This window comes from Rhagoletis zephyria, unplaced genomic scaffold (assembly GCF_001687245.7).
Source record: "Rhagoletis zephyria isolate East Lansing unplaced genomic scaffold, Rhagoletis_zephyria_1.1 Rzeph_scaffold_00091, whole genome shotgun sequence".
NCBI classification, from domain to species: domain Eukaryota; kingdom Metazoa; phylum Arthropoda; class Insecta; order Diptera; family Tephritidae; genus Rhagoletis; species Rhagoletis zephyria.
In genome coordinates this window covers 330,110-354,634 of record NW_016157175.1, presented here as the reverse complement: position 1 = coordinate 354,634, position 24,525 = coordinate 330,110, and the positions used below count along the sequence as shown (strand labels likewise).

General features: G+C 36.3%; 1 protein-coding gene and 1 long non-coding RNA gene across 14 annotated transcripts in view; both read left to right on the top strand.

Annotated features, from left to right (window-relative positions):
• Nucleotides 1–24,525, top strand: part of smog (G-protein coupled receptor 158 smog) — a 119,951-nt gene that overhangs the window by 94,500 nt on the left and 926 nt on the right. For 8 of the 13 annotated variants that reach the window (XM_017630768.1, XM_017630775.1, XM_017630750.1 and 5 more), the window contains 10 exons: nucleotides 4,668–4,913; nucleotides 4,990–5,168; nucleotides 5,639–5,719; nucleotides 5,798–6,146; nucleotides 7,166–7,234; nucleotides 8,790–9,191; nucleotides 9,254–9,448; nucleotides 17,115–17,311; nucleotides 17,379–17,490; nucleotides 20,588–20,608. In XM_017630768.1, the coding sequence (XP_017486257.1) occupies nucleotides 4,668–4,913; nucleotides 4,990–5,168; nucleotides 5,639–5,719; nucleotides 5,798–6,146; nucleotides 7,166–7,234; nucleotides 8,790–9,191; nucleotides 9,254–9,448; nucleotides 17,115–17,311; nucleotides 17,379–17,490; nucleotides 20,588–20,608 (1,851 nt within the window). The other 5 variants (XM_017630825.1, XM_017630810.1, XM_017630804.1 and 2 more) reach the window with 5 other exon arrangements.
• LOC108374847 (uncharacterized) lies at nucleotides 21,706–24,448 on the top strand. The gene is made up of 2 exons (XR_001849087.1): nucleotides 21,706–21,818; nucleotides 23,342–24,448. It is a non-coding gene; the product is annotated as an uncharacterized LOC108374847 (long non-coding RNA).

Below are 24,525 nucleotides of genomic sequence, written 5' to 3'. Positions count from 1 at the left end.
CTGATGTAAAGATAAATATGTACAAATTAATTTTTACTCTTTATGTACAAATGTACTTCTGTACTTGCATGCATATGTATTTATGTATATGCATAGAACATATCTGAAAAAATGTATGTATGTATGTATGGTCTCAACACAGTTCAATAACCATAAATGCTAACCATTTATACTCGTAGTTGGCTGAGTTTTTGGTGACCAGCGCCAGTATGCTCGTTTCTCTTTTGATTGATATCAGCTGGGAGATGATGGATTATTTCAAAACAGAGCTAATGTTAATATTGAAATATATGAATACATATGTTGTCTTCTGTAATTCTGAGATTACTTTTGGGAAATTAAACTTCAGCCATGCATACGAATTCCTTTCTTGTAGTGGAAATAAACAACCATTTTAATGTTTGCCTTAAGACGACCGCTATTGCTATTCTTCCCTAGCAGGCAAGAACGTTTTAAACGTTGAAATATGTATTTCCGAAATATCGATTTTTGAAAAAAAAGATCTGATATCAAACACCATTACTTTGCGAAAAATGGTACCATTTTTTTAATTTTTCACTTTCAAAGTCATTTCGGAACAAAACATTTTCAAAACAGAGAATGGGCCGATTGGGAACATTTTTTTTCAATTTTCCTAAAAAACTCTTGGAATACAATATCGAAAAAAAAATTTTCAAACCCGTATTTCTAAAAATTTTCAAATTTTTAATACAGGAAAAATCTGGATGATCGATTTTCTTGAAAAATTTTTCCGAAAAACTTTCACTCATTCCACTACTATTAAGCCTAGTCCAATAATGGGTTAACAATGAGATCTATTTTGTGCATTGAGTTTTTCATTAATTTAAAAATTTTGAAAAAAATTCAAGAAAATCGATTAATTCTACTTCTGCTACCCTGCAAGCAGCAACTCGTTACAGATTTTTAGTTTGTCTAGAGAAAATACAATAGTTTAGAAGTAACTCAAACGTACCGAATCCATTCGAAGCAATCTGATCTAAGCTAATCACAAGCTCAAAATAAATTTTCCCAAATGAGTGATTATAATTTTTTTCTACTTTCTTTCGGCGACCAACGTATTCTACTGGTTTCTCTGGAACAAATAAGTCCCTGGAAGCATAACTCGAAATTGATTTTAGACCCAGGTTTCATCGGCAAATTTTCTTCTGTGCTATACGCGCATAGTCCAGAAAATGTCCCACAAAAATTTACCCGCCCTAATATATGTCTAGTATATGCGCCTATCCATCCATCCATAGGAAACTTGAAAGCTATTATTTAAAAAAAAATAAAATCTACAAAACACTTAAATTTAAACTAAAAGCATAACACCGCACTTACTTATTTTAAATATTAAATAAAAGCAAATTCTTAATTGATTTTTCTTGATTTTGTATTTCGTTCTCTTCGATTAATAAAATTGTAGTGATTTATCCATGTATAAAACACTGCATTGTATGATTTAGAATTCTTTCTGGAACATTCTACTGATCAAGTACTTTTTTTATTATTTTTTATTGCCAAATACTTTTATGTCTTTCTAATAACTTGAAATAAAATAATTGCTAAAATTTTTTAGGGATAGGTAGGGAACATTGATGTTTTTCCATTAAAAATAATCAAATTGATAAACTTTGCCATGTCATGCTCTCTAGCGGTGGATTTGAGTAAAATAATCATTAGAAATTAATTTATAGTACCCAAAACCCACATACATACATTTTCTTCCAAAGAATTTAACCAAAAACGAAAAAAAAAATTGGGTAGGGATTAATAACTAAAATAAAAAATAGGGAGGATTGAAATCTATTTTCGAGCTATGTTTCCATGGACTTTTCTTGTTCAGAATGTCGGTTATATTTAAAAAAAAAAATTTACCATCCCTAATGTTCATACATTCATGTGTATGAAATAAACAGGATGCGTATACATATAGTCTATTAAAAATGTGTGGTAATAGCCTCGTGTTTGCACTGATTTTCTATGAGAAAAACTCTCTGAAAATACTTTTCCGTTAACTAAAATGCACATACATACATATGTACTTTTGTATATGAATGTATAGTGAATGTATAAGAGTTAGTATTTACTTCATGTTTTTCAGAGAGGAGAGTTTCAAAGCTGGCTATGACTAGCAGACAGTATTTACTTATGTACATATGTATGTATGTATGCATGTGTGATGGTATGGTCTCATGATAAATCTCCATTAAACTTTGCGTGTTTCCAGATGGCAGCCAATTCATGTGCACAAGACAAGGTGGCACCCACGTGCCAAGTTAACTATTGTGAAATTAAATCAGAAGTTATATTTAGAAATATTTTCGGTGATTACCTATACAATGCTAAAAAACGTGTGAATGTAATTAGTAGAACATACATATGTGTATTTTATGAGAAGAACTTAAATACATAAACGATAAATTTCGAATATAAGTACATACATTGTATTAATGCTTTTTTACGTGTCTACTAAGAATCTACTATATTTGGCCTAAAAATATGTCTGTACNTCTAGACTGATCAGCGCCACAAGTTTTGGTCGGACACTCATCGCCTGCGTCAATCTCCCAAGGCTCATCTTCGCCTCGGCAGTCTTTGTACAGACGCTTCAACTGCGCAACCGTGGCCGTCGGCGGAAAATCAATTTTGAGAGCCTTTAATGCTGTAACCAGACTCTGCTTGCCTTGTTGACCACTCATTTTATATTATTCTTATTTTTTGTTGTTGTTTTAACACTTTTGTTTAATTAAACTTGAAGTTTTTAATTTTGGTATTAACCACACCTGACGTTATAAGAAACAAGTCTTCGTTCGTTGGATGTTTTCTCAGTAATGGTAGCAGTTACTATTTGAAGTGCCGCCAGAGTGTATTTATTCGTATTCACACGGTTGCATTCGTTATGTACTAAAACTATCGTGACTTACAACTAGTTACCTAACCATACGTTTACAATTATTGAGCTTACAGTACTTATACAAATATTTAAATCAGAACTATTCTTAAATGTTGGACTCAATTCTCAGATTCAATCAGTATACAAATTTAGTCTTAAATTAAGTTAACATCTCCTTTTTTGGTCGACGGACTGCTGGGGGCGAAACTTATTTTGCCTTCAATCTGAGAAGATCTAACTAGATATTTACTTTTATTGAGCAGATGAGAGAGACTTCATTCAACTGGTCACTTTTCGTGGTACAAATGTGACTGTGATTGGCATACATGACAACCCCGTTTACACTTTATGCCTTGAAAAGGATGACACGGCGGATAATATTCTGCGAAGCCACAGAGTCAGATAAGTCGGCCCGGTTTTGAGGATGATGATACGTCAAATGGCTTTCTATGAGGATTTCTGACCTTGGATTGAGAGTTTCACGAATACTCCAAATATATCTTTAACGTTCATTAGGCAATCTTAGAGAATCTTGAGCATTGTGAGTTAGGTACACTTCTTGGAGATACAAAAGATCTATCAGCGGTGTCCTTGCTCTGTGGCTGCCAATTTTATCTCACTAACGAACTAACTGCATCTATTCATTAGGGAGTGTCAATTTGTATGGGAGACTTTTCCGACTTTGCGCATAAAGACAGATAGATTCTACGTGTAATCCTTGGCAAATTTAGCGAAGACAAACTCAAAATTGATATTAGACCCATGGTTTCTTCGGCAAATTTACTAAGGGTTACACGTTTTGCTATACGCGCATAGTCAAAAAAATTTACCCGCCCTACTATTCATATATAAAAATACATATGTCTATATATTAAACCGCCCCATTAGTCTAAAGTCATTTTTGCAAGGCAATTAGGAAAACATTCTTGTGTCGAAAGTAGGGGTTGCCATTTTGCTTGTTTCATCATTAACTGTCGGATCTTAAAGTATGATTTATCGATGTTCTTTTGTTTGAAGAGAAATTTTTTTTTTGTTCCAAAGATCATTCACCTCAAGTACGCCGTCCTAGTACTTACCGACCAGATTTCAGTTCTTATCACTCTATCGTACCACCCTAATGTCAGTAAATTAAAGGTCACCAAAACCATTAAAAAAAATATTGCCGAATAGAGGTGCCTCCGAAAAATGTAAAAAGGCGAAGCCAAGGTTTGGCCAAAAAAAAATGTTTTCTTTTCGAAATTATCTTGCAAAGGTATTAACTTTAGACTCTGGGGTAAACGGCGAACTTAATTTTTTTTTGCTTTTTATATGGTACGGTCTAATGTACAAACCACGGATTCTACGAGTGTCATTTATTTCACATTGACGAATGCGAATGCGAATTATCTGAATGCGAATGTGCGAATGCGGATTGTGAATGTTTAGTAATAACATTAAAAAAGCTATAACCAACTTAAATCATTGTTTTTAATACTTAAAAATTGTATATGTTACAATTGGAATATAAAAAGTTATTAGAACATTGAACGAGTGTTACACCTATACACTGCTTTTACTCTAATAGTCCAGACTCAAAAGAGGCATATTATGTTCCAGAAAAAGTAATTTTGCCGCATATTCAACTATGAGGCGATTCCTTAGAGGCTCATATATAAGTTCGTATAAGCGAATGCGAATGCAAATATTGGTAACATGCCTACTACAGACATTCCATTTTCTTCAAATGATATTCTAACGCTTTGCGCTTTCCTTCTATAACTTTTCCTTGCAGTTCTTCGATTTCTCTGACATAGCCGAAGATGCCGCCCGCCAATTCACAGAGTTTATAGCGAATAAATTTGGCAGCGCCGGCCCACCATCGCAGCAGGCAATCACCTCCGGACTGCGCGAAGAGTTGCGACGACGCGCCAATGGCATAGCCAGCTATGCATTGAATGAGGATGAGAATCTCTTGGCGTTCGCTATTGCAGCGCCGAGTATACAAACGGTTGTGGTCAAATTCAGGGATGATGTAACGGTGAGTAGCGGTGTATTACTCATTTATTTATGAATGTGCTTGCCATACAAACTTTAAAGTTTACATTTTGCCACAGATACCACCGGATCAGGTACACAATAAGGCGTTTCTGGGTTCCTACTGGCGTGAGTTGGGTGTGGCGTGGAATAGCACCGAGGGTACGCAGGAATGGGGTGCACCATTCAGAGATTGTAATGTGCTGAAAGGACGTTGGTTGTGGCCGTTTCGAATTACATTTACTGAAAACAAATTAAAGTGAGTTGGGGATAAGTTACATACATATAACTATTCAATGCTAGTGGCAAGCGGCGAATGGCTAGCGATGTGTACATTAGGGTGGTTCAAAAAAATGCTATGTCGGAATTTTAGTGCTTTCACAACTAGGATTATTCGATATCGAAAATAATATACATAATATGTATAAATATATTTTTTCCCCATATAAAATACCTGGAAAACTTGGAGCCTTTTCAGCGGCCCCTAAATATTTTTTGATTTCGAAATAAAAAACAACAACAGAAAATTCCTAGAGTTTGAAAGTATTAAAATCGAACTTTACATTTTCAAATGTATTTTTAGACCACCCTAGTGTACGTACATATGTACATACATTTGTATTTGCCGAATGTAGTATGTACGCCGCAATGCCTTTAGCCATCAGCCTTTAGCTCGTTGAGATCATCATCTATTTTCACTCAACTTTTTTTTTTTTTTTTTTCTTTCAGAATCGGTGCTGCCGCCTTTATTGCTGCTGACGAGGATGTTTGCAATGATGGGCTAGAAGAAGTCTTCGGACGAAAGCATGGGTACATCATAAATTCGACTCTTTTTTTCTACAAAAAAATCTTCTCTGAGAGAATAATTTATACCGTTTTCTTTAACAGCTGTGATCGCAATACCACATTTTGCCTGCTTACGGAGAATAAGCCGGCAGCTACGCGCGACGTTTACACTTGCATCTGTCGTGAATCCTTTTATTTACCCAACTCAACACTGCAAGGCTTTCGTGGTGATATTGTCGAAGCCTCCGAAGGATATAGCAACTACTCGTGCATACCCTGTCCGGATGGTTGTACGACATGTGATCAACATGGCGTTTGTTTGCTGGGTGAACCACCCGAAGTTGTATCGATGGAGAGCCTGCTGAATGTATCTGTGGGATCGATATTGGGCGCGTGTATGCTTTGTTGCATTGTACTGAGTGTGATTGTATTCCGGCAGCGGAAGTGTAAGGTAGGAGTTTTAGGAAAAATTAAATACGAGTAAGAACAAAGAAAGACGTCTTAGGTTAAGGGTAGGGATAAGCCTAACGATAAGTCAAACATGAAAGCAACTGACATTAACTTTAAGGCTAAGACTGAAATTAAGATGATGGAAAGGATAACTATAAGGATAAGAATAAAGCTAAAGATAAGGATAAGGATAAGGATAAGGATAACTAAAATTATAGGGATAAAGATAAGGATAAAGATACTTATACGGATAAAAATGCGGATAAATATAAGGATGGGGATAAAGATTAAAATAGGGATATGGATAAGGGTAAGGATACGGATATTGATAATGATAAGGACAAGGATATGGATATGGATAAAGATAAGAACTAAGATTAGGATTAAGATAAGGCTCATTAGGACAATCATATGATGTAAGTGCTATATGAGCAAATCTCACAAGTTGTTTTTTTTTTGGTGTCACTTCCTTCTCTCGCCAGAAAAAAAACGCTGACACATTCTTCTTGCGAGTAAACGTGTTAGATGACTCCGTATGGTGCTACGGGGCGTATATGTTACATACTCAACTAGGAGTACATATATGAGCACGAGTGATTATTTTTACCTTTTTAGTGTAACTTTTTTAAGTTTTCATCTAAGTAAAATTTCGCGATGGAATCTTATTCTTTAGAGAAAACTGAAGATAATGCATTTTCTAAGATTAGTGTGCCACCATTTTCGACCAAAAAAACGTTTTTGTCTAAAAATGTAACCACTCGTCAGATTTGCTCACATACATACATACGTATGAAACGATTTTTAGGTATCGTCTTTATACGAAGTTTGCGTCACTCCAAGCTTTGTGCCCACATATTTTAATTTAGACGCCATTTTAGCTTAGAACAGAAACCTTGATTAATCGACTGTCTATACTTAATATAAAATCTTCTTTATATTATTACTTATTTATTAAACTGCATATTAGTAGATTAAAATCCACATTTTCTTTCTTGCTTATATTCTTTTATTTGCTTACAGGCAATCGCTTCAGGCATGTGGACTGTGCTGGAAACAATTTTACTAGGAATCATATTACTTTATGCATCGGTAAGTGAAAATCTAAACATGTTTTCGATAGTTAATAAAAGATATCAACGAATGTACATGAATGCAATAAAGAGATCCTGCACAGAGGTCAAACAAGTTTGCAGCAATGAGAAGATATGATGTGTCACCCACGACCAACTAGTAGGAACCTCTCTACCTAAAATCCGAGGTGCACTTTCCTAAGTTCTTACCACTCAGCTCAAATGAAACCATCCACACGTCGATTGAGATAAAACGACCCAACGTAGAGGATTGCAAAGTCGCGTGTACGATGAAAACAGAGTAAGCTTTTCAAAGCCCCGGCGGCCGCTGGAATCTTCCCAGCTCATGTTCGAAATCGACGCCACCTACTTCACTTTTAATGCAACCTTACGGTCAGATAAATTTCCAAGATATAGAAGAGGTTAACCAAAGACAGTTTTAGATCATTTGTGCTATATTTTATGCAAATAAGGATAAGTTCTTTGCATAAAAATCAATATGCCATCATAATCAGAGGCAGGTTTAAAGACACGAGCTCAAACATCCTCCGCCTGTAGTCTAAATGGTTTTGGCGGCAATCGTAAGAAAACCAGCGTAGTTATTCTCCTCACTATTTATTCAAACATGAATGCACTTCTAAAGTCAAAAATCTTTGAGTTATCCTGATGACAATCTTTCAAATGCCAAATAAGTTGGATGTACGAAACCATTTATTCTAATATAATATACGCTGTGCCCATCTGATGGAAAATAATGAAGTCCAGGCCGCTCAAGCTCAGATTCCAACAACTTGCCCGCGTGGGCATCATCTCAAGGGACAAAGGAATAATGAGAACTTTATACACTCATCCAAATTCAGGGTGATGCATAGAATAAGAGGAAGGAGGCATTAGCCTCGTAGACCTACGCCTTCCGAGGTTTAACTTCACATATAACTTAAAGGTATCTTTCCCTAACGGATATTGTCCCAACGACCAAAACCCCGGAACTTATCATCACATCTGGACACTGATGGTATACAACTTAAGTAAAAGGCACCTTTTCACTAGAATGCGGCAAGCTATGTTTCTCTTTCAAGCTGAGGTTTATGCCAGTGGACAATGTCTGAGAGAGCGTGCAGAAATTGGAGCGATCAAAAAACACACCTACATACATATACTCTGACAGCAGGAAGGCGCCTCTCGCACATGAGATCACCTCAATGCTGTCTTCAGCGCTTAACAATGATCGGAACCAGGAACAAGGTTCAGCTCATTTGGCTACCGGGGCAATCGTGGGCTGAGAAGTTGTAGATATTCTCGTCCAAAAAGGGGCATGGATTCATAGGCGCAGAACTCTTCATTAGCAAAATTTTATATTCTTCGTAGCACAGTTTAATCCTTTGATTCTCCAGAAGACGTCTTTTTGGTATTTTTTAAATGACGTTTCTTTAAAGTGCATTTAAAACGGCATCTATGGCACCATGTGCGTTTTTGGTTGCAAAACTTAATTCGTCTTACATTGATTAGCATCATGCATTATGCAGTACCCCTTGTACATCCTTTCTTACACTTCTTCTTTTCTTTATTTCAAGGTTGCCGTCCATTTCTTTCCCGCCACCACCGAACGTTGCTTACTTGAACCGTGGCTGCGCGAACTTGGCTTCATCACCTCTTACGGCGCCATCATATTGAAACTGTATCGTCATCTTGTCGATTTTCGTACACGCAAAGCACATCGCTGGGTATTGCGTGACATCGATTTGCTCAAATATTTGGGCACCATGGTATTTGCGGTCACCTGTTATATGGCCGCCTTCACTGCCGCCGCACTGGATTTGATCGAAGTGTCACAGTTGGGTTCATTGCGTGAACAACGCACCAACACATGTCGACCACTCAAGTGGGAATATGTGACACAGGTTAGCGAGGTGCTGATACTATGCTTTGGACTGCATTTGGCCTTCGCCAGCCGCAATGCCAATACACAATTCAGGGTGAGTATCTCCATATGTGTACAGTGATTATTTATGTTATGTTTTTTCTTCTTCCTCTTCAGGATAGACAATTCCTTGTTGCAGCGCTGGCCATTGAATTTCTTGTCTCGACCACATTCTATGTGCTACGCTTTTTCTATTTGCCCGAAATGAGTCCGAGTGCTATTTTCCTAGCGCTTTTTCTGCGTTCTCTATTGACCAACACCATGGCGTTGGGTTTGATATTTGTGCCAAAATTATGGTATCAGCATAAGCAGGTGAGTCGGCAAGCAGATGACGAAGTTGTTGATGTTGATGACGATGATAAAGTTGATGATGAGGATGAAGAAGAAGAAGAAGATGAAGCAGAAATTGTATGTTAAGTTCATTTTCTAGTTTCGTTTACTATTATTTTAAGTTACATTTATTTCATCAAGTAACAAAGATATAAAAGTAAAGTTTAAAAGTGAAAGAGAGTCTGACTAGGAAAAAGTTTAGTTTTCCCATTTTATGATAAAAGAAACTTTGACTTCCAAAAACTAATGGAGTATATGTATAAAAAGCAGAAAATGTAGTTAGATATTTCGAAGAATTTGTAATAGTTCCTTCGAATGCTCAAAACTTTACTTTTCAATAAATCAAAGCGGTAATGGACAGAGAAAGCTGCAACTTTAAGCACGCTCACATAAATTGTATAGAGAGCTTAAAAAGCTCTGCATAAGACCAAAGCGCAGGCTATCACCTCTTTAAAGCACTAATGGGCAAAGAGAGCTTTTACGCAGTATAAAGGGCTTGGTACCAAGGCAAGTCCCATCACCATTTGAACGCAATGTTGGTCAGAGAGAGCTTTTGTTCTGTGCTGCCATATGTATATAAAACGCACAGAAAGCTTCAAAAATATTAACACAAGTGACTATTAAGTGACCAACAGTACTTTAAGGTGTTGTTGAGCATGACACCACCCGCAAGATGAGCTTTTTTAAGCTTTCTGTACATTTTCCATATATGAGCTCAAAGTAAAAGCAAAGCACTCTCTGTTAATTAATATTTTAAAGCAGTCTTAACCAGGAGGCTTTTATTCTGTGGCTCACCATATGAAATGTTTAGACCATCGGCGACCAAAAAAATAATAGACGGAGCATTCTCAAACTTGCTCATGATTTCGTATGGACGCCTATAACAAAAGCTCTCTCTGGTAGTCATTAGTTTATTTAGCTTAGGAAAGCTCTGCACGCATTCAAAAGTTTTGCTCATAACGTCTTAAAATTGTACTAGGCAGATAGAGCTTTTATCATGTGATGGCCCCCATCAGTGATGTCAAAACACCGCTCGCAGGAAGAACTCTTTAAAGCTTTCATATATATACATATATTTTCAGCAGTAAAAAGAAAGTCAGTGGAATCCGCTTCTGTTCTTAAAATGCTTTGTATTTTTATTATTAAAAACATTTTCTGTTTTGTTTTAGAATTTGGGTTACGAAAAGAAAATAATTTTTGTAATAAATTAAAAACATACTACTAAAACAAATGTATATATTAACAACAAGATTAATTATTATTGTAAATAAGCAAAAAAATATTAAAATTTAAGTCGAGCTATGAAGTTGCTGCAAGTGTTCTGCGTGCGTTTAATTTGGTTTTAAAAATATTTAAATTGTAATATTACTTAATATATGTTTCATTATTATTTTTTTTCAATTTCGAATTTAAATTTTTTCTAATGAATATATGCACACTAACCTGAAAAATGCATGCTGCTTTAAATGGTTATATACGAGTACTAGTCTTTTCTTTTGTTTGTGCCTGAAATCAAGCATCCTTAATGTTGAAAAGAAACTGAAAATAAAGAATTATTTAATATGTATAGAAAAGTTAACGCTTGTCTGTATTTCTGCCTGCCCAACCTTTATTTATGCACACCTAACTAAACTAAATAAATAAATAAATAAAACAAATAAAGAAGTTTAAGTTCGTACGAAGCCACAGTTAGTAAAAGGTACCCTCGCTCCCTCACAGCTCAACGAGATCGTCTCGAGGATACATTTGCAATGCGACTCATCGGCCATGCGTTATACACAAATATCTATGTATGCAGTCGCAAAGAGAGCAACCTTCAACAACAATCAGTTTTGAGTCTAAGACTCTGAATATCGTTCGACCCGTCTGTGTAAAGGCTCATCGGTCCTTCTTGCCAATTTCTGCCTCCTACCCTCTTAAACTTTGAAAAATTGTGTGTAGAGATATAGACTCTCTAATTGAATCCGTTCTAGCCACGAAATTATAGGTGCTTTAAGGAACGACGACGAGGCTTCCAACCATACTAGAGTGCCCAAGCCCTAAGACAGCTAAACAATCTGTGTTTATATATAATCATATAGCGTGGCCAGAACTTGCCGCTTGCCATAAAGGCCTCGTCATTCACGTCGGCAATTAACCGGCAACTCTTCGTCGCCACTCCGCTACCGAGTCGTTTATGAGTACTAACCAGAAATGAGGTGCGGCCAGTGTGCTACTTTATTTCGACAGCAAACGTTTCTACAGGTACATACATATGTCGTTGACGCCCATGGAATATTGGGGAAGCCTTCGAAGGTTACGAAAGCCACCCATCTTGAACTCGCAATACCAACCTACATAACTTGCTCTTGGCAAATGATTATGGTTGTTGGTGAAATTATTGAAGCGGATGCATTGCGCACTGTCTATTATAGAAGCTTTCGAAACAGATCCCTCTGTCCAATTCATCGTATGGGAGGAGCATGCGAAGATGTGCTTGGTATTATCAGCGCCTTATCACATTTCTGGACAGGTTTTGGCTTATTGGGGGCTAGCGGCCGATCTGAGTAGAACCAAGAATTTTGTAGGCTTTATACATATGTACATACATATATGTATATTTAAAGCTTCATTTTCTTAATTTTAAGTTTGGGGGACAGTGGTCACACTTCTTCTAAGAGGTTCTTTCTTTTGTCTCTGTGTTGTGCATTTTCCGGAATCCTTGTTCATATTCTGCTATGTGAAGATGGTTCTTTAGACTGAGGCAGAATAGCAGCGCTACCTTGACCTTTGGCAATGTGAGCAGGGCGGGAAAGGTTAGGTTAGGTTGATGTGGCAGTCGGTTAAAGTTACCAACTCACTTAGACCTTTTGAAGGTCCATTGTGGTACTATTGTAGAACACGGGAACCTTGGTGACTATCCTTCAGAGAACCAATTTGAGGCTCTAATTAAGCGTAGAATCGGTTTTATTCCTACGCGTGATAATTCCCTAAGGGAGCTAAAGAAGGGCCTGCCTAAAACCTGCTCTCCTGTTGGCCAAAGCTGGGCAACTACAGAAGAAGTGCTCTACGGTTTCTTCCTCTTCCTCATCTTTGCAACTTCTGCAATATTTGTGGGAAAAAAATCCTAGTCTTGAAGGGTGCCTACCAAATAGCCAATGACCGGTTTACAAGCCGTGACCTTCGCAATATCCTCTCTTGAGACGCACAGCAACTCTTTCGTCGTGTTCTTTTCTATTTGCGGCCAAAGCAGCCTGGTTGTTCTACAAGTGACCTCCTCTAGCCATGAACTTTTTTAAATAATTCTTTGAAATAGTCATATTTTTTAAATTTCGAAGTCCTTTTAAAAAAATCCCGACGTCAGAAAGAAAAACTAAGTACGCAGTTTTACTATAATTTACCCATAGTTTCGCGAATATATTCATTTTTTTATGTGTAAAATTTACTGTCGCACGGTGTAATATGACTGAAGTATTTCAAATTTTCAATTTTGTGTGAAAACGCAATCAAAGTTTTATCAATTCATACAGTTGGTATACAAAAAGACAATGGAAAGAAACACATCTACGCCATATTTGGGAAGTTTGTTTCAGGGACCGAACATAACAGTTATTGATGAAAACTGTCATGAAAAAATGCACTATGAAGGAAGTGTTCTACAACTAAGTGATACATACCAAACGATTTCTTGTTCCACCGATACTCAAATTTGAAAATAAATTTTTATTTGCAATTTTTATGCAAAATTAAAAAAGAAAATAACAATTATTTTTGATTTTTGTATTATAGATCCAAAATAACAATTATTTTTAATTTTTATATTATATGTCTTAGATAACAGTTATTGAAATAAAATATTGAATAAAAGTCATCAATAAAAAGCAGTCAGTGACTCTAACTTTTAAAATAATTATTTAAATAAAAATCAAAATTAATTGTTATTTTGGATTTATAAAGTACAATTCAGAAATAACTAAATTAATAAAATAATAATTAAATAAAAGTAAAAAAAATAATTGTTAACGAGCGACTTTTTTAACAAAAGTTGTAACTGTTACAGTCGCTAGCTTGGTTATCTGTTTGACTGTACATATTCTACCTATCAAGCTTATTAATTGCATAATGAAATCTTCAAAAAATCTTAAAAAATTTTGAGTTACATCTCTATATTATTAAACGTGCGACTTTTTTCTTTGTAAATGTTACCTTCCATAGTTATTAGTCATAAAAATAATTTCTGTGGCATGCCCTTTGCAATTTTCGATTTTATTTCACTGAAAGGACATGCTTTTGTTGTTCTTGTAAATTGCGATTATCTTAAAAAAACGGCAACGTAAAATCGAATCTTAGCACAAAAAATATTTTAGTGTAAATAACCAATATATTCTGTTATCTTTAGAACATGGCAGCATGATTAACATTCCAAATCTGCATGTGTTTTTAATTGAAAAATGCCTTTCAATTTTGTTTGCCTCTTTTTGCATTAAATTTGTTTGCCCCTACTAACAATTACCTCTTTACATATATATATATATATATATTTACAATTACGCTGACCAAAATCGGTTCTCTATTCTCCTAACAAAATTATCTAAGCATATAAATGTAACTAAATATATATATTTTTTTTAATAAAATCCCTTGCTGGTGGATAGAGCAAATGCCCATAAATTTTTACGTGTTTAGCAATATCAACGTACTATTGCCTACTGCTGACTTTCTCTAAAACGTACTTATTTACTCACAATGAGCAGAACAATATTTATACTTACATACATATTTTTAATGGCAAGTTTTATCTTGCTAAATTCATTATACATATATATTTTTAGTATATTTACGATTTCTTTATTTTTTATACTTAAACTCATGCACATTAAAATTTTTATTATTTTTTATATCAATTTTTAATATTGTTTTTTTTTTTTATGAGGCATTAAAATACTTAACTAATCTTAACATAATTTTAAAACCGATACGCTTTGTTTTCTGAATTTTTTCACGCTTACTATCGATACGATTTTCATCGCGTGAGAAGACTTGAAGTAAATGTGTTTTTTTTTTTTGTTGGATTGTATTACAAATAGTATATTAATGAACTATCTGACTGCACTAGAATTTAAAGAAGTTTTTAATTAGAAGAACTTGAGCTACTTATTCCGTACTAATTTGAACCATACGGCTCGGTGAAATGTGGGTGGCTGATGAGAAGAGGTGGTTATGAAGGTCGTGGTTGGACATATGTTGAAAAAAAATCTGCTAATATGGCCGCTTCTTGTTAGTTAAAGTTTTCTTTAAAGCCTGATATTTGCCCAAAAGGTGCTAAACCAGGTGTGGAGGAGAAGTCACATGTATATAGCTTCACTCCTTTGTCGTGTGTGAGTGCCCTTTTTGAGAGAGTGCCAGGAGCAGATCGGGTTTCCTTTACAACCAAATAAACTACTTGTTAATCCAAAAGAAATTCAGGGGATCCAAGAGTCCCACGTCCGCTATATCTACAAGTGTGGTGAGTCAGTTTGACCGCATCGTGGCAGTTTCTGCTCAGAGAACTCGTTTGTAGTCCTGTAGCTCTTGCAAAACTGATTTTGATGATACATACGTTAGCACTCCACTTCGCCTATTCTTATGAGCTGGGAAATCGTGCTGCTATGACCCAGGGGTGGCCATCGGATTGGACTTAGGCTAATTGTTGGTCAGGCCGAACGAGGCGGCAATGTCTTATCCAAACTGATCAGTCGTTAAATTAAACCACTCGTCATCAATGGCTTGCGTAGATCGTATTCTAGGGGGACCGAGATGAGTAATCTTCCTATTCTATTAAATTTTGCATTGGATCATAGCAGATAGCTCATCCGATAGCAAATCTTTGCTCATGACTCTAGAGAAAAGATCAAACCCATATTTAGGTTGTCATGGACGTGTAAAATATGGGGTCATGTGGAAAATATGCAGCTTCAAAAACAAGGCATTTCCATCCATTGTAGCCATTGAAGCTAGGCTATGGATCAGCCTCGTACTGACAACACAATTGCAGGAGTTTGGTTGCCTTATAAGTGGGAAAACATTATACAAGATGTTCACGAAGTCATCCAATCCATATACGCGTTGTTTAAATACGCCCGTGCGTGGGACTCTCATCTTAGGGAAAAGCTCCCTCACAGGTACGCTGGAGACGTCAGTGATGGTGGGACGCTCTAGAATCCAAAGCACGGACACAAATGCAGTAAAATTTCTGCATCACATAGTTTAACAGTTTGACACAACTGTCAGGCTTCAGTACAGTCGTTTTGGTATCGTGGTCGGTATTTCAAATTATATTTTCTCCGCTACCTTCCTAATTCCCAGTGGATTTTAGTCGTCTTTTACGAAAAGCTAAGTACCAGAAGAAGAATGCATAGACCCAAAATGACCAGAACTCGAGCTGAGTCGATTTAGCTATGTTCGTCAATGACAAGCTTACAAATTAAAAAAACAACTTCTCGTAAGAAACAGTTGCCGTTCGGAGGCGATACAAAACTGCCAGTAAAACGCAAACCAAAACTTGGGAAATAGCTCAACTAAAGGTTAAATTAGTGGTGACATAACCATAATCATATAAAACAGCTTTTCCAACCAACCTTATGGCCAACACTGTTTCAATTAGTGGTGCCCACCATAACGCCATAGCCATCACCGTAGCCATAGAGACCCATTGAATTTTGGTTTTACGCCATAACCATAATTAGCTGATATCTGAAGTGCCAGTAAGAACGTGTTGCCAGACGTTCAAAAAATAAAAAATAAAATATTGTTACAGCCAATTTATTTGTTTTTTTTAGGGCTTTCAATGAAATATGTGTTTACTCAAACTACGAAAAAATCACAAGACCATGCAGTCTCCGCTTAAAAACATTCATATCGTGTGTCCTCTGCAATAACGACACAACTCAAAATTTCCTCGATATATGTAAGAGGATTTTTCCAACATTTTTGTTTTTTAACATTTATTCATGTTTTTTATCATTTATCATTTATTTCAAACATATTTTTATTTTCTTTTTTATTTTAGCGCCAGCGCCAAAACCATACACTATAACTTTGCACCAATAATTACTCCACTGTAGTACAGCAAAAACAACATCATTGCTTACCTTACCAAATTTACACTCAAAATATAAGTACTGAAACAGTACTGCATTTTTCGCCACAAGTAAAAGTGAAAAGCAAAAACAACAAATTACCCTACACAAAAAAATTGCATAACTAAATACTTAGTAAGAAAACACGGCTTAGCATTCACTTCGCTCTCTATTAAATTTTTTCTGATTTAAGTGCATTTAATTTCAAAATTTTTCGTTACATAAGAATTTTTATGTTATCATTTTTTACTTTTTCCGTCACACTGCTCAACTACTAACTATCTTAAAGGTTTACTATCGTTAATTACCTATTTCACTCTGCTTTGCATACCTCATCTATCGACTTAGGTCATTTTGAAATTTCTAATTTCAACTTATTTTATTTTTTATTTTTTTTATTTCATAACTTCACTTACATTTCTTAAATTCTCTCACTTCTCTGACATCTCGTCGTATGTACCTTTCACAATTTTTTGTTGTTGTTATACCTGTTGTTATTTTTTTTTTTTTTTTGTTTTTCTTCTGTTACCTTTCTTCGTGTGTCTTGGCAGTGTTTGTTGCAAATTCATAGCTTGCAGGTTCCCTTGCCCATGAATCTATCAATACGTTTACCTGTGGATGCTTTCAAGGTCAACGATCCCCAACGTCTTGGCGGTGGTTATGCTGGTCTTTGTTTGGGTGATCCCGATATTGGTGAACTAACCATTGCCGAAATGAGCCCAGAGGATATACGCGCTGAACTCAAAAGGTTTGTATGCATTTAATGAATGGAATATTTTAGGGCATAGTTTAAAAAATACCAACTTTTTTTGCAGACTGTATACACAACTGGAAATTTTAAAAAATAAATCTCTACGCCAGGACAATCCGCATATAAGTAAGCGACGTGGCGGACGAAAGGCTGGACATCGTCGTTTCTCATTGCAAGTAAGTGGAATAGCAGCATCGAAAAGCTGCGAATATGAATTGTTTGTGTAATCATGAAGGATATAGTAAACATATTTAATTGTATCAACATTTTCAATTATATAAGTAGTACATTAATATAAAGCCATACATAATTTATGTTCTATAATTAGTATGTATGTATGTTTGAGTGGAGAAGTAGGTACTATGTACTCGTATATAGTTACTTTTTGTACATAATCAGTTTTTTAACCAATATCCTATTAAAAATATTTCGTAAAAATTCATTAGCTAAGAAATACAGAGTAAAAATTTGTGAAGTGAGCCAAAGTCTTTTCGAACGTTTGGTTTTGTTTTTGTGGTATTAATTGTTTACAACCTTTTAAAAATACAAATTTGATAATTTTTCGAAATTCGAATCATTTTAGAAGTTCTGCTAATTTTTTAAGAAAGATGATGTTGTCTTCCCATTTGTATTCAAACCCAACCCTTGATTGGCCCAAAAACTTTCTGTCAAAGTTAAACACTTGGACTTGATTCTCGATCGAAAGCTGTCGTGGAATCAGTGGGGCACTTAGCACCAGGGTTTGCTACTCACTAAACTTTTTTAGTCTGACTGAAATGTAGTCAACATTTTTTAAAATTTTCTATTATATTTAGAAAGTGCTGTTTGGTTTAATTTGTTTTTTTTTCCAAAACTCAGCCCATTTTTTGTAATAAAGTGCTTGTCAAAATAATAGCGTCACAACAAATTGATAAGTTTTGACAATTTATTTGTATTATTTAATTATTTTTTGTTAAAATTAAGTTCATTCTGTAACAAAAACCATACACAAAGCCCAAGTTTCAAACTTTATAAAAAAAAAAATTATATAAAAACAATCTAAGCCTAGCGGCAGCCACCTTAACCCAAACTAGTACCTTTAAAAATATTTCGTAAAAGAGACATTAGCTAAGGAATATAGAGTAAAAATTTATGAAGTGGGCCAACATTCTCTCGAATGGTACTCGTATGGTATACATACATACATATACATATGTATGATAGCCAATCTTGACTTCAACTGTTCAAGCGTTCAAGGGCGATTTCAGTAGAGAATAGGGAAGTGACCGATCGCTTTGCATCGACTGATTCAAGATCGACTGCACTGTAGGAATTATAGCAACCATCACGATCACTGGCCCTAAGGCAAAACTGCGGAAGGATGGAATGTCCCTATAACAGAACATGCTGCAGCTGCCGGCAAGAAGATAGGGAAGAAAGTGTCCAAGATTTCGAGTATGAATATTATATAGGCTCACAATACTTGCAATACACATACATACATATCAACTCAATTAGCGGATTCATAAAAAGCTTCACCAAGCAATATGAGATTTACAAAAATAGATAAGGCGGATTCAAAGAGGAGTAGTGCTCGAAATCAATCTGATTAATCCCTGATTAATTTCATATAACTAGAAAATAAAAGTACATCTGTTGTTGGATTATCGTACCTTCTAAAATTAATTGTTTAACATAGTAGTACATACTTACATATATCAGTACATAAGTGTTCCCACTCAAGTAGCTTTATAAATATACTTATATGTATATACCATATCTTTATCTAACTATATGTATGTACATCCCGCATCACTCGAAAAGATAAATTTTTTTCTTCGGAAACCAAGCATCGTAAGCAATACGTTGTAGCGATTGGCTATCGCATTTCCCCTTTACTTATTGAAGAAGCCTCGCAGAATACCTCAATGGAACTTCGCTGAAATATTAGCATTTTTCAGGGGCCGAGAACGCGTTCCGGTTTTGGTTTAGTTCTGCATGAGAACCAAATGTAGTGTCAAGCAGGTTCCGACAAAAGAACAAAAACGGGCACAAAAGTATTGAGAACAGTTTGAACGGGAACAAAATGAAAACAAAAGGTTCGGGAACGTTTCCGTAAAGAACAAAATGCAAACCAAACTCTCGAGAACGTTCTGAAGAAGAACAGAAAGAGAACTAAATTTTCGGGAACGTTTCCAATGAGAACGAAAGTACCGATAACGTTTTGAAGGAGGACCAAATAAGAACAAAAATATGAGGCACGGTTTTCTGAGAACAAAAGGTTCGAGAAGAAAATGTTAACAATGGGAGGGGCGTCTGCGTGTTGGGATGAAAAACCGTTTCAATGAGAACCATGACTGTTAATTCTAAACCAGAGGAAAGCTGGATCATTTAAATTTCCAGATCCTTTATCATTATGATCCATTACTGTCCAGTTATGGAAATTTTTTTTGTCATTTTCTGTGCAAGAAGTTTGTTTCTTAAGTCTTTTGTTGGCTTAATTTGAGTTCTTTTTTGATTAGTTTTAATATTCAAATATTTCGAACTAATGGGGCGCTATGAGAAAAAATTTGTTATCGCTTCCATTCTTCCCGAGTAGTTCAGAGAAGACATGTTCCCGTTTTGTTCTCTATCAAAAAGTTCCTTGGACTTTTGTTCACGTTTTGTTCTTCGCCAGAACGTTCCGGAAACATTTGTTCTCTTATAAATGTTCCCAAAAGTATTGTTCGCATTTTATTCCCTTTGGAAATGTTGCACAGGGTTTTGTTCTTTTATAATTCCCGTTGAGAACGTTCTCGACAGTTTTGTTTTTTCACTTTCATTCTTGTAAAAACACTCCCAAAGGTTTTTTTTCTCATTTAGGTTTGGGTTTTTAAGCGTTCTTGGGAATAAAACTACGAGAACGACATTTAGTTTCGATCAAACCTTTTGTTCTCGGTGCCTGGTATTTTTTAATTGTTAATTTTAATTAACTTCTTTAAAAATCGACCTATTGGACTCCCAAGGATGCACTTATTCAATTAAATAGGAGGTGCACGCAGTTTAGTTGTTTCTAAAAAAATTTTGCTGTAAACATCCATACATACATACATACATACATATAAATTTTTACTCATACATGTATACATAGTAAATATTTATATTATTCTCCCTCAAAGAATTTATCATTAATACCTACATATGCAGTTATTTTTGTAACCATTTCGTATGTAATTCTATATGCTTAGTACATAGTATGTGTTCATCCATTAATTTATCATAAATGTTTTCGTTATTAATTTCGTTACATTGTAGAAAAAAGGAAGCAAAGACAAGGTAAGAGCCGTGCTAACAACACCTACAAACATATATAGGTTTTCTCCCACCGTGTGTAGATAGTAATCGTAACTGGACTCCCTCAATTTTTTCCCCAAAATAAAATTTTAAGCAATTTAAATAAAACCGTGTCGTCCCACACTAAACCCCAACGTTTTCCTTCTTCTATTCTAAACCTTATCAATTTTATTGTAAACCCGTTTAATATATTTATCATCCTGTATATACTTAGTGTATCTCACTAAATTTTATAAAAGTGTGCTGTGTGTAGTTGACTATATATCAAATCGGGAGTAGAATGTGTAAATATAAAAGGGCAGTTATTTCTTTACAAGCTGGAACTAACGAAGGATCTATATTAAATAATTCAATTCAGTTTGGGCTTAACGACTGCCATTTGCGTACGCTGCTACTACCAGATCCATTTCATTCTTCGTTACAAGTTTGTATAGAGATTATTAACAGTTTTTTCCACTCTGAGGGGCTGTACACCAAAGCCTTTGTACAGCATGAAGCATGTCAGACTGAGTGAGTGATCCGAAGCTTTTTGCGTTAGCGAATAATAATTCTTTGCCAGTTTTCGAATGCAGATTATCCTGATTTTTTTCTATAAAGAGTGGGAATATGACGAAATACCAGACAAGCCTGTAAAATTCGAATTATAAGCTTGTCTTCTCCACATTTTAGCATTAATTAGTCTGCTACTCGGAGAATTGGTTTTTAGGAGTGTATTGTAAGTGTCAAGCAGCATCGAGGTATAAGATCCATCAGTTTTTCTGAGAGAGTCAAGCCTAACCTATAGACCATGTTGATGTAGTGGATTGATTTTAAGTTTTTAAGTTTAGGAAGTTCTGGAATACTAGTGGTGGACTCTGGGTTGCCATTCAAAGTTTGCAACATTTTCGCTTAAATTTAGCGAATATAATGATTACATCTACTACTCCTCCAAGACCATGCATCCTTTGACGTGATCCCGCATAACTTTGTTTATTAATATCATATAAATCGCTTCTTGTATTCTTCTAGTGTCTGATGTAGGTTTGTAGCCTATATTCCCAGCCTATATCCCCAACGCGTATCATAGAATGAGGTCCAATAGTCCATGGTTAGATTGAGACTAGAAATCTCACTCCACATTTGGTATATCGATGCCAGTAGGAATATTTTGAATTTGAGATTAGGCAGTAAAATCTTCAAGTGTATAGCAAAGGTAATACTTTCTCTTCTTCTTCTTTTTTGGCGCTGTAACCGCCTAAGCGATTTTGGCCGAGTTCAGCAAAGCACGCCAGTCGTTTCTCCTCTGTGCCAACTGACGCCAATTGGAAACGCCAAGTGAAGCCAAGTCCTTCTCCACCTGATCTTTCCATCGCAGTGGGGGCCTCCCTCTTCCTCTGCTACCACCAGCGGGTTCCGAGTTGAATACTTTCAGAGCTGGAGCGTCGGTGTCCATTCGAACGACATGACCAAGCCAGCGGAGCCGCTGTATTTTAATTCGCTGCACTATGTCCATATCGTTGTAAAGCTCATACAGCTCATCGTTCCATCGTCTGCGGTACTCGCCGTCGCCAACGCGTAAAGGCCCGTAAATCTTCCGCAAAATCTTTCTCTCAAACACTCCAAGAGCCGCCTCATCGGATGTTGTCATTGTCCATGCTTCTGCGCCATATACCAGCACGGGCATGATGAGTGACTTATAGAGCGTGGTTTTCGTACGTCGAGAGAGGACTTTACTCCTGAATTGCCTACTCAGTCCAAAGTAGCACTTGTTGGCAAGAGTGATTCTACGTTGGATTTCAATGCTGACATTATTATCGGTGTTAATGCTGGTTCCCAAGTAAACGAAATTCTCTACTTTCTCGAAATTGTAACTGTCAACAGTGACGTGGGTGCCAAGGCGCGAATGTGCTGACTGTTTGTTTGATGACAGGAGATACTTGGTCTTGTCCTCGTTTACCACCAGACCCATGCGCTTTGCTTCCCTATCCAACTTGGAAAAGGCAGAACAGACTTCGCGGTTTTTGTTACCGATGATGTCGATGTCATCGGCATAAGCCAGCAATTGCACGCTCTTGTAGTAAATTGTTCCTGAGCGGTTCAGTTCTGCAGCTCTTATTATCTTCTCCAACATCAGATTAAAGAAGTCACATGAAAGGGAGTCGCCCTGTCTGAAACCCCGTTTTGTGGCGAACGGCTCGGAGAGGTCTTTTCCAATTCTGACGGAGCTGGTGGTATTGCTCAACGTCATTTTACACAGCCGTATGAGTTTTGAGGGGATGCCAAATTCAGACATAGCGGCGTATAGGCAACTCCTTTTAGTGCTGTCAAAAGCGGCTTTAAAGTCGACAAATAGGTGGTGAGTGTCGATCCTTTTCTCGCGGGTCTTTTCCAAGATTTGGCGTATTGTGAATACCTGGTCTATGGTGGATTTGCCAGGTCTAAAGCCACACTGATAAGGCCCAATCAGTTCATTGACGGTGGGCTTCAGTCTTTCACACAATACGCTCGATAAGACCTTGTAACCTATGCTTAGAAGGCTGATCCCGCGGTAGTTGGCGCGAATGGCGGGGTCACCTTTCTTGTGGATTGGGCAGAGCACACTTAAATTCCAGTCGTCGGGCATGCGTTCATCTGACCATATTCTGCACAAGAGTTGATGCATGCACCTTATCAACTCCTTGCCGCCGTACTTGAATAGCTCAGCTGGCAGGCTGTCAGCTCCAGCGGCTTTGTAAGGTAATACTTTACTATTAGATATTTTACTGAAAGATTTAATATACATACAAATCCTACTCTCTAGTACTTTTAACTTTTTTTGATAGAATCTATGTTGAACCACAGCACTCACTCCTAACTGTCTTCCTTTAAAAAATTCTTTATGTGCATAAGTATGCGGTCTGCCTTAACTGTATAAAACAGCACTCGTGTACATATGAATTTGTATATAAACTTCCTTTCCCAATTTGCTTCCTTTGTCCATTAGATATATATATCACATTTTCGTAGACTTAAAAATTTTTTTTTTGTTACACCTATTCATACACTCAAACATTAGGTTGCTTCACAAAAAATATTTGCTACTTTTCTAAGCGATTCATAAAGTTTGTTCACTTTTAAACCTACCATCAAATTATTTGGGCTCAAGTCTGCGTCATTCGCGATCTGGACATTTTCAAAACTAAGTCCTAAAATCGCGTTTTGCATTCGAAAGAGTATATATTTAGGTGGAAATCTGTTTTTCTAGAAAAGAAACTGATGGAGTAACGACGTGTTAATGTAAATTTTGAGGGTCATGTCAGATTTTCCCATTCAAGCCATCAGAGTTGTATTAAAGTACTTCGTGTCCCACAGGGTAACTCGTGCTCTTCGTTTGCTGGAGGTGGTGGCTGCTTTCAGAAGGTGGTACTCACGATGTTCTCGGCGCAAACCGAAAAACGGTTGTACTGCCAAATAATAAGAAGAACAGCAGGATCTCAACTACCTTAGGTTGCCAGGTATCAGTCGATCTTATCCTATGTTGGAAACTCACCATGAATCCAAAATTCATTTTTACAGACCATTGTTGTTTGTTGTCCAGACAAAGGTATATAGCTATTACTGAACAACGACGATGATAAATGTCTAGTCTGATAGCTAATCGACAACCAATGCCGCACTCAAGATTAGTCGGCGAGCGCATTTTTGCACTTTCGATTGCGTAAGAATACTTTCTAATTGGAATTATATGGGACACAGACCATAGTCATTGCCTATGAGTTGGCTATGAAAGGTGGTCTCGCAGGCTCACCCAGCAAGGAGAGAGTGGGAGTATGTATGACACAATTCAGTTCAGGGGAACGTTGGAAGATTATTTAACTCACAAAGTCGTAGCGATCGATTTTGGTAACGATTGTGACAGAGTTTTGATGAATACATATTGA